This window comes from Poecilia reticulata, linkage group LG20, assembly GCF_000633615.1.
Source record: "Poecilia reticulata strain Guanapo linkage group LG20, Guppy_female_1.0+MT, whole genome shotgun sequence".
NCBI classification, from domain to species: Eukaryota; Metazoa; Chordata; class Actinopteri; order Cyprinodontiformes; family Poeciliidae; genus Poecilia; species Poecilia reticulata.
Window position 1 is genome coordinate 4220604 of NC_024350.1, and position 10473 is coordinate 4231076.

Genomic DNA, 10473 nt, shown 5'->3' on the forward strand with positions numbered 1-10473 from the left:
TACATCTAATATGTATAAAACTACTTGCCATACAGGAACAAATATAGATCAAGAGAGATAGCCTATGCCGCCACATACTTTTGCTCCTGTGAAGAAAGTGATTTATAAGACGGCGTCGAATAAAATGAAATTATTAATTAATTAATTTGCCTGTTAAATGCAAGCTTCAAACAGTGTATAAATTATGAATTTTCTCTGTCATTTCATTCGAACTTTTTCATTTTATATTTTACCTATTTGCCAGTGAATGCCTCTCGCGCATGCGCGCGTCTACGTAAACGTTGTCTCTGAGAAGCCAGAGCTGTGAACTATCTTTCAGTGTACTATCTTTGTCTGGCTCAACAGCTGGGTGGAACTCAGACAAAAAAAAAAAAAAAAAAAAGGAGAAGAAGAAAAGTTGCTTCAATGACACTTTTTGTTGGGATGACAGCTTGAACGTGAGATAAGCCCGTTCTTGTGTCAGGAGGAGAGCACTTTCACCTGGACCGCCATGGATTTTAACGTTAAGCGCTTAGCCGCGGACGCCGGTACTTTCCTGAGCCGCGCGGTGCAAGTAAGTGAAACTGTCGGGAGGAAGTTGTTGCTAACTAACCTAGCTGCTAGCCTAACCAGTTAGCTCAGCTGTGAGATAGTTACCGTTACTGCTGTTGTTACTATGTAGCTTAGTGCCCTGTTGTAACCTGTGTGAAAGACTCTGTGCCCTCCAAACTTAGCTGTTACTTTTAGACAGTGTTTTTAAACTACGCAGTTTTCGTTTTTTACATGGTGCCACATATAACCACCAACGCAGGCCTCAGAAACCATCAAACAAAACTATCAGATGTAGCTAGGCAGATAGCCACTTGACATCTCGGTCCTCTTTTGATAAACCGATAAATGAGCGAAACTAACCATTTTGTTCTCATTATTTGGCTGACAGTTTACAGAAGAGAAGCTTGGACAGGCTGAGAAGACTGAGCTGGATGCCCATTTGGAGAACCTCTTAGGCAGAGCTGAGAACACCAAGCAATGGACAGAGAAGATCATGAAGCAGACAGAAGTCTTACTACAACCTAATCCAAGTGAGTATTTTATTTTATTTTTTTTTACCTCGTCATGGACTTGTTGATCATCTAAGAAAATGACATAATCATATATAAACTGACATTACTTCTGAGTATTTCTTTCCTTCATTTTACCCCCATAATTTGGTGACAGTTTTGTTTTTCATCTTTGTTTAAAAACTGACACATTCTATTTTATGTAGAGATGAAGTTATATACATTAAAGCATACAACCCTAACATTTTTCTTAAATTGAACTTGGGGTGAAGCATCATAGTACATGCTGTATTTTGATGCATTTTATAGACTGGAAATGGTGAGATTCTTAGTCGTGATGCATTTAATGAATTGAAAACAAATCGTAAAAGCCAACTGATTTAATCTCTTGTTCGTCATTTGTTCAGATTTGACTTTATAATCTGTGTAATGTGTACATGTAATGTGTACATCGCCCCTTTAGAACAATGCCTAACATCCCTGAGACGGTGTGCCTTTTTTTTTTGACACCCGTCTTTTTTATTCGCTGTGTGTGAGCTCAGCTGTGCATCCTCCACAGCTCACACCATGATGCCGTATCTCTAAAGCCCAACCGAAGCTATAGGCACAACAAATACATGGACCATCTGGGGATTCCAGTCTGGTGCAACAGTCGGTGCTGAACTGTCTAATGTTCTTTTTACGCCTTAAACATATTTGATCAGAACCAGCAGAAGACCATTTCAGTTTTTGCTTGTTATGATTGACATTAATGCAGCTTTCTGTTGTGAGATAACTGGAGTCAGGCTGAAGGGAGCGCAATGAGAACACTCCTTGCATGTGGCTACCTCACGGATGTCTTATGACTTTGTAATTGAGTTATCCTATTCCGTTTTGTTTTTGTTTTTTCTTCTTCTTTTCTTTAGATGTTCGACTGGAAGAATTTGTGTACGAGAAGCTGGAGAAAAAAGCCCCCGCACGAATCAACAACCACGACTTGCTGGGCCACTCCATGATCGAAGCCGGAAGCGACTTTGGTCCGGGGACTGCTTATGGTGAGTGAGTTTATGACGTCGACAAGCTTTCACGTTGTTTGTTCTACTGGAAAATAAAAAAAAAAGAATAAAATAAAAAAGCTGTTCAAAAAGTTACTGATACTTTCTGATCCCTTAAGACTCAGAAGCTTTGTGCCAAACATCAATTTCTTTCTGTTTATGCAACAGGCTGAAAGCTTCTTAGAGCGCATTAGCTTGGACTGAAGGTGGGAAAGCATAAAGTAGTTCATCTGCATTTTTCTTGTGATCTGAAAATGTGTATTGATAATTTTAACGGATCGGTTCTTGTGGACAATTTTCCCATTTTTTTTAAACTCTGACCCATTTCTCTGTAAGACTCATAATCTAAGATTTAAGTACAGAGTTCAAAATATTCTTTTTGTCATATCAGTGTACTGTGTGATTAAATGAACAATTAAATTAAATTAAATTAAATTAGCCTCTGTTAGCATTTCTGAGTGTTTTGGTTGCATGTTGTAAACCGGTGGGATTTGTGGTTTGTTTTGGCAGTGCAGTTAGCATTAATAACAATATACTTCCCCACATTTTATGAATTCAGTCACTAAAAGAAGACATTAACCAGTATTTCTACAGTATGCTGTGTCCCTGGTTTAATAAAACATGGTCAGTATTGGTAATAAATAGTTTATGCCTGCAGCAGTGCTGCTCTGACTTTCCCAGTCGGAAATTTCAACTTCGGTTTGCATTCCTGTTGTTTTTCTGGCTGGGAACTCTGGGAAATCGCACTTTAAAGACTACAAAGAGAACGCACCATTACCATACTTACTTTTTTTTATTTCTGAAGAGTGCCAAGACTTTCAAATCCAGCACGATCCTCAGTAGACGGAGGAGGGAAGAGAAAAAGAATAGAAAACACCGTATATATTGCCTGCCGATTATTTTCTCATGAGACGGTTATTTTGATGAGAAATCTACCTTCAGATACAAAAGATTAATGCTAAGCTAATACTGTGAAGTTGCAGGAGCTAAATAAAAAGACATACTGACAGCAATGTGAAATAAAAATGAACGAAGGTCATGATTATTACGCCAGTGTGCACAAGATTGTACTGATGCAGATTTCTTTCTGAGACATATTTTGTTGTGGAGTTCAACTCTAAAATATTTTAAAATTTAGACTTTCTTTTTTTTAAATGTGACAAACATGAAATACTTTGCTTTGCACATAAAAAGTGACAGGGAAATGCTTTTCGACACATGAAATGTTCTGGTAAAACACAGCACTTTGTTACATTCATGAAACTTGAATAACATAATAATAATAATAATAATAATAATAAATGTTCAACTCTGGGTATTTATTTGTTAAATTCTTTTCATTCCTTCCATAATTATACTCTTGTTTTAAAGTTATGTTTAGAATGGTAAAAGTGGGATTTTGTTAAACATAAACTGAAATTTTGACAATAATAAAACATATTTGATAGTTTGTCATTGCTTCAGCTAATTTCTCTTTGGGAATCCAACTTATTGAGGCAAAAAACTTATATTGTATCTGCCTGTCTGAGTGTATAGTTTTATTATTTTAGCTCAAGACTATTTTTTATGTCTGAATAATTACAATGAGGTTTGACTTCCTGAAAGTCTAAAACAGAATCTAACCCTCTTTCTTATTTAAGACTTGAGTATTTCAGAAATGTGCATACAGAGAGTAAATTAGGAAATTGTCAGTGTTGCCTAGCAACTAGCAACCTTTCTCTTCTTGTTGCGTTGAATTAACTTTAAACTGTTCATTTTTTTCCTCTAGAGAGAGGGGGAAAAAAAAATCTGGATTTAGTTGCTAATAAGCTTATTACGTAGCCAGTGTGTCAGACAATAGAACTGCTCAACAAATCACCTCTATGTAACGGTTTGGATTTCTTAAAACTGATAAAATGACATTCATTTGGAAGATTATTTTATTTGTGCAGCAATTTTTTTTTTTAGAGGGCAAACAGTAAGGATCTGCATGCGTGAATGTTCCCGAAACGCAGCTCCTGATGTTTTAAGCACAGACATGTTGAGGCCTCTGGCAGATTGCAGCGCTTTGTGAACTCTTCCTTGTGCTGCTGACTAACAGGAAACGCTCTGATAAAATGCGGCGAGACGCAGAAGCAGATCGGCGGAGCCGAGCGGGAGTTCATCCAGAGTTCTGCCATCAACTTCCTGACGCCTTTTCGAAATTTTCTAGAGGGCGACTTCAAAACCATCCTGGTGAGTTGGGTTAAACACGACAAACGTGTCCAAATTGTCCAAGAGCGAGCACGGAGGAAATGTCCGGGTTTTTTTCTTAAAACTTTACGTCATTCCCTATCTAAAATAAAGCAGCTGAACACAGCAACCGCACCCTTATACTAGTTGAGATTTTGCACCGTTTTTAGAATCCAGCATTACTAATGATGTTCCTTTCTTCTCTCTTTTTTTTTCTCCCCCATTTAGAAAGAACGAAAGCTTCTACAGGTCAAACGTTTGGATCTAGACGCAGCCAAAACCCGGCTAAAGAAAGCCAGGATGCCTGACGCAAGAGCTGCAGTGAGTACACACTTTAAAGAAAAAAAAAGTTTTTCTGCGACTTTTAAGTCACATTTGTAACCAGTTTTAGAAACACAAACATCCCGATACGGATTGAAAGCCTCTAAAGTCGCACAAGTTTTGACTGACACACGGAGCTGAACGAATGTCCAGCTCAGCCCTTGTGACTTGTATTCCTGATTCTGAGCACCGATGGGAAGTTTCAGGTTCCCCTTTTCTGGACGGTTTGTTTTTCTCTGTGACGGCCAGTTTTTCTTCATTTTGAAGTTCCATATTCTTTAGGGCTTTTCCTCAATGTGTCCTAAAGTATTTTAAAGCCAACTTATCGATATTTGCAAGCTTTTAGAGATGTTGAAATACCTCTAACAGACCAGCTTTAGATGCGTCTATATGAGGGCTGCATGACACTGCAGTGCATACTTGGTTAGTATTAAAGTATAATGCATTCAGGCTGTATATACCAGTAAAATACAGCGATAACTAATGTAGCATAAAATTGAGGCGTTACGGTAAAGTCATTAGGAACTTTGACCAAGTCCAAAACAGCAGATGTAGACCAATGAAGATGCACAATTTTAATCATAACAATAATAAAATTATTATTTTAGTGATTGATTTATTCATTCGATTATTCTGTAATCAAAATGTTATTTAAACCTTTGAGGCTTTTTATGCAATATTAAAAATACATTAAAAAAGGCAAATGAACAAATGATTCAATTCCTTTTTCAATATGACACTAAGCTTAAAAGTTCCTTTTTAGTGAATGCTAAAAAAAAACAATAAGTGCCAAATGGAAGTTTTTATTTTTTTACAGAATTTGAAGCTAAGACTCTGCCACTTGAGAGTTTTAGGTAGAACATATTTACAGACAGTTTTGGGCTTTTTTTTGTCTTAAATGTGAAATGTATCTATTTTTTTTGCACAGTTTTAACTTAATTACTGCTCTGAATGTGTTGCTCCTTCAGCCACTGGCCGTTCTGTGAGTCCTTGTGCTGAAGTCAACTGATTTATGGAATAATCGTAAATTAGTTGACTATTACTTCAATGTTCATTACGGTGAATCACTTCACCCCTAATTCAGTTTTATAGGCTACTCGTTGGGGCTCCATGCATTGAATGAATAACAGAAAGACATTAACTCTGGTTAATTAACTAATGAATCGTATCGTTATCTTGTCATTCACCAAAGTCGTGTGTTTTTCTAACTTTGTGCGCCGGTCGTAGAGACATGATGAAAATAAACTTTTCTTTAAGCAGTTTTTGGCCAATATTTCCTTACTTCTAATTTTACTTTATTCTTTGACATTTGTAATTAGACTTGACTTTAACACGTGATTCAGACACGAGCGGACGGCTTTAAATGCGCGTCTTCTCTCACAGTGTTAAAATTTTCTCCGTGTGATTAAAGCTCGACTGTTCATGCAAATAATCAGGGAGATATTTAACAGTCACCATGAGCTGCATCGTGGCTCGGTAGCATTCCTGTGGAGTCGGTAGGCTGCAAGCCGCTTTACTCATCAACAGCAAGTCATGTCAGGAAAAACACGTGATGTTATTTACTATTGGTAAATTGTGAAGCCTTTGTGAATTGATTAAAGTAAAGATTGCAAACTTGATTAGGGGCTAGTCTCAGCTCAATCCCATTAAAGACATTAGACAGATTTCCCTGGGCAGAGGCAGTTTTTCTCCTGTTGCAACACGCCTCTAAAACCTGACAGGCTGCATCCTTAAAAAGTCTTAAATTCATGCATTTAAAATTAAGCCCTTAAAATATCTTAAATTCACTTAAAAAAAATTAAGGTTGGCGTTAAATATGTTAACAACAGGTCTCAAATTTTGACTTGGCAGGACTTTTTAATCAAGTATACCTTATCTGTTTTTTTTCTTGTGGCCACTCTCAGACATCTTCATTGCAGCTCTCTGCTAACATGCCCTTACCAGCTAGCTAACTTTTTAGCGTATATCACAAAGTGAAAATTTATCACCAGTTGGCTGAACGAAGTTTGTACATTTCTTTGGAGACATAAGTCTTGATGAATTCCTCTCGTAATGGTCTTAAAAAGACTTAAATTTGAGTTGTTGAAACCTGCAGAAGTGCTGTTTGAGTAAGCAAACACGAAACCTCTACTGTAAATATTAGTTTCTGTGGGTTAACACCAGCCCTTGTTTTTTTGTTTTTTTCACTCATTCTGCGGCAACGTTTAGTCGTAAGAAAACAGATGAGAACCAACTAACAGCCGCCGTCGCCACAGGCGCAGTGCGGTTTCGTTTTTTTTTTTTGCCTCCGTACAAACACGGGAGTGAGGATGTTGCTGTTGCTGTGTTGGCTGCAGCAGCTGTAGCGCTAACTACTGTGTCACGTTTTGTGTTTTTTTTTTTTTTCCGCAATGCCACAGATGTGAGCAGAGGAAGTGACAGAGGTGAGTGGAATGTTGGAGCCGTGTTTGATTTGAACACACAGACGCACCAAAACCCCAGGGCAGTTATGTCAACAGCTGCTAATCTTCCTGCATCTCCTCCAAGACACGTTCAGCCCCAATTTTTAAAATGTCCGCCCCCCCCATCCCCAAATTTTGTAGTGTTACAACCACAATGAATATATTCTGTTGTGGTTTAATATTCAAGACCAACTTTTTTTTTTTGTAAAAGAAATTAGCAAATAAAAACAAAGTTGTGGTGTGCATTTGTGTTCATCCCCCTAAATTCATCATGTTGTGTGAATGCTCAGCATATAAAGTAGTTGATATTTTTATAAAAATAAAAAAAAAGGTTTAATAACCATATTTAATTATAAAAACAGCTAAGCTTGGAAAAGTAAAGAGACTTTTCTTGGTTCTCAGGCAGAGCAGGAGCTGAGGATGACCCAGAGTGAGTTCGACCGACAGGCAGAGATCACGCGTCTGCTGCTAGAGGGCGTCAGCAGCACTCATGTAAGTGAACTCAGAGACGTTCATGTCTTTCTCTGCTGTAATTTTTTATTTTAAAATGATTAAAAAAAGCAGAAATGTTTCTTTTTTTTTAAATTGATTTTTTTTTTGTTCCACATTATCAGGCACACCATCTACGCTGCTTGAATGACTTTGTGGAGGCCCAGACGACGTACTACGCACAGTGTTACCAGTACATGGTGGACCTCCAAAAGCAACTCGGCAGGTGAAACGTTGCTGCCGCCTCGCTTTTGTTTTGTCCATTCCCAAAGAGCTGAGAGATTACACCTGTAATTTGAATAAAAGAGTGACTAATCTTCAAGTTCGGTCACAGTATCTTTAGTGCACGAATTAAGAGTTAAGACTTAAAAAAGACAAAAAAGAGACCAAATTTCATGTGTGCTCATTGTCAGTTAGCCTCTATTTTCGAACGAGTTTCGCTCATCCTGTCTCCCGCCGCCACCAGTTTCCCATCCTCATTCTCCAACAACAACCAGTCGTCCATGTTGGGCGGGGCCAGCGTTTCAGTGCCCACCGCACCCATGTCTGCCTCTCTGCCCAGCGTCTCGGCAGGCAGCTTGGCGGCGGCGGCGGGCGGATTCAGCGAGCTGCGGAGCTCCAACGGCAGCCGCAAAGCGCGGGTCCTTTACGACTACGACGCCGCCAGCAGCAACGAACTCTCCCTGCTGGCCGACGAGGTGAGGCTTCACGGAAATTCAGTCGCACTTACAGTTGTGTTTTCGTTATTATGCATTCCTGGTAAATGTTAGTTCCGTAGTATTGTTGTTTATTTTTAGTTTTCTTTCTAAGAATCCACAGACTTTCAGTCAGCTCTGAATCACAGCAGTTTCTTTTTTGCATACTCACAGATGCACCATCTGTTTAAACCACATGGTCTCCCATTGCAGGACTGCAGAAGTGCCACTCTTTGTATTTGGCTGATTAACAGTGACTCCATGTTGCCTCATTCCAAACATTTTTCTTCCATAAATTATTAGTCTTTGTCAGAGGTTTCTTTGGTTTCATCAACTTGTTAAGTCTGATAGTAGGAATGGTAGAGAATTCATTCAGTGGGCTGCTGAAAATATGCTTTTGAGTTAGAAAATGTTTAAAGTTGACAGAAAATCTGAAAATTTCACTAGGTAATTATCTCTTATTGGAAGGCATTATAAACACCATCTATAAAGTCTTAAAAGAAGCAGGCATAAGAAAATAGGTCAGTTTTTTTGCACTTCCAAAATGTCCAAAATATTTTTATCCTTTTTCTGACATGTCACTTTATTTACTGATGATGTTGGCTTGCTCCGTTAAATTTAAAAAAGGACACCTGACCTCAGTCAGATATCTCCCATCACTGTTACTGGTGTATACAAACAATTACAATAAATAAACAAAAGACGTGCTTAGCCTGGTGGGGGCGCAAGTAAAGCCTGCTGGCCCGCCAGGCTTACAATACAATGACAGAGCAATATTACATAGGTGAAAGGGAAGTAAAAGTATTGGGCCAAAAACTGTTCCCTGTGGAACTCCTGATTCAACTGCATGAGGAAAATCTTTAATAACGTAGAAGATTTGACAGTGAATCCGATTTTTTGCTGTCAGTTTTTTTCATTTCCCTGTCAGAACATGCTGATGACCTTACTTTTGTAGTTTTGCAGACCTTTTGTTTATAATTCTCTCCACTTCCTGTTTGTTTATTTCCCCCCTAGGTGATCACAGTTAGCAGTGTCCAAGGCATGGACTCAGACTGGCTGATGGGGGAGCGAGGCAACCAGAAGGGCAAAGTGCCAATCACCTACCTAGAGTTGCTCAACTGAGGCACAAATCCTCTCTCTCTTCTCTCTCTCTCTCTCTCTCTACTCACATCCTGTGCAACCAGCTGTGATTCTGTATTTATACCATGCTGCAGGGACAGGCCTCACTTTCTATTTCATTCAGTTTTTTTCTTTCATGTTTCTTTTGTTAAAAAAAAAAAAAGAAAAAAAAAAAAAGATGGACTCTGTTATGCCGCAGACTTTAGCAGGAATAAATAAATCTGAATGACAGGAGAGCGGATGGACCTTTTTCCTCATTAGTTTGCAGAAAATCTCTTAAACCTTCTTTGATGCCTTTGGGTTTGGTTCTACTCGAACTGAAACACGTGCCACACTTTTGAAGATTTTGTTTACAAAATTGATCTCAGATGGTAACCCTAAATGCTCCCCTCCTTTCCGTACTGGAAAAAAAAGCACTTCAGCTTGAAGTGAAGAGTTTTGCTAAATATTTTTAATTCTTATTTTATAAGCGATAATCTGGAGGAGCAGTAGCTGTTATGGTTGTCCTGAAAATGAATTTCGTTTGGACCTTATTGTTTGCGCTTTGCCACAGATGTGTTAGCATGAAGCTCGAAGCCGTTTCTGTTCTTGTCCAATGGATTGTTGGAATATTGCCTTCTACAATCTGCATCTACTCCATCAGTATTGAGCTCAGTCTGTTAAGTATTGATTACTAATTTTTCAACCCTCCAACGGAAAGCTTTTTTCCACCAGTTTTGCGGGACACAAATCAGCCACGGCTGTGCTTAAAATAATAATAAAAAAATAATAATTCTGCCTTGTTCTGGAAAGAAAACTTGGTATTTGTTTCTCTGGTTTTGATCAGCTTGCTGTTTTACTAAAGAAAATGTTTGCAGTAAAGATTACTAACCCATCTGGACTGACATCAAGTTTGCATTTCAACTTTTATATGAGCTGTATTGTTGCATTTGAGGCCGTATTACAAAATCGAGCTTTTGTATTTTGTGTAAGTGATGCAGTGGCATGTGATTGTAAAATAAATATGAAATATGAACCATCGAAAGTAGGCATCTCAACGTTATTGTACAGGTTAAAAGAAAATTTCAGATTGCACGGGTGTACTTACAGATGAGACCACCAGAGGGCAGGGCAGGAAAGAATA

The 10473-nt window shown here is 38.4% G+C and overlaps 1 protein-coding gene across 1 annotated transcript; it reads left to right on the forward strand.

Moving 5' to 3' along the window:
* The first annotated feature begins 288 nt into the window (after positions 1–288).
* On the forward strand, positions 289–10374 carry sh3glb1a (SH3-domain GRB2-like endophilin B1a). Its single transcript, XM_008438376.1, has 9 exons — positions 289–553; positions 920–1061; positions 1946–2074; positions 4155–4288; positions 4514–4606; positions 7450–7539; positions 7662–7762; positions 8003–8234; positions 9246–10374. The coding sequence occupies exons 1-9, from the start codon at positions 491–493 to the stop codon at positions 9351–9353; spliced, it is 1092 nt and encodes a 363-aa protein (XP_008436598.1). The 5' UTR covers positions 289–490; the 3' UTR covers positions 9354–10374.
* Positions 10375–10473: the final 99 nt, after the last annotated feature.

What these genes read in the sequence shown, in the direction of transcription:
- sh3glb1a (XM_008438376.1), top strand. Translation starts at nt 491, where the DNA reads ATGGATTTTAACGTTAAGCGCTTAGCCGCGGACGCCGGTACTTTCCTG. An exon ending in CTTACTACAACCTAATCCAA is followed by an intron (nt 1,062 to 1,945) that starts GTGAGTATTTTA and finishes TCTTTTCTTTAG; the next exon opens with ATGTTCGACTGGAAGAATTT. An exon ending in TCTCCCTGCTGGCCGACGAG is followed by an intron (nt 8,235 to 9,245) that starts GTGAGGCTTCAC and finishes TTTCCCCCCTAG; the next exon opens with GTGATCACAGTTAGCAGTGT.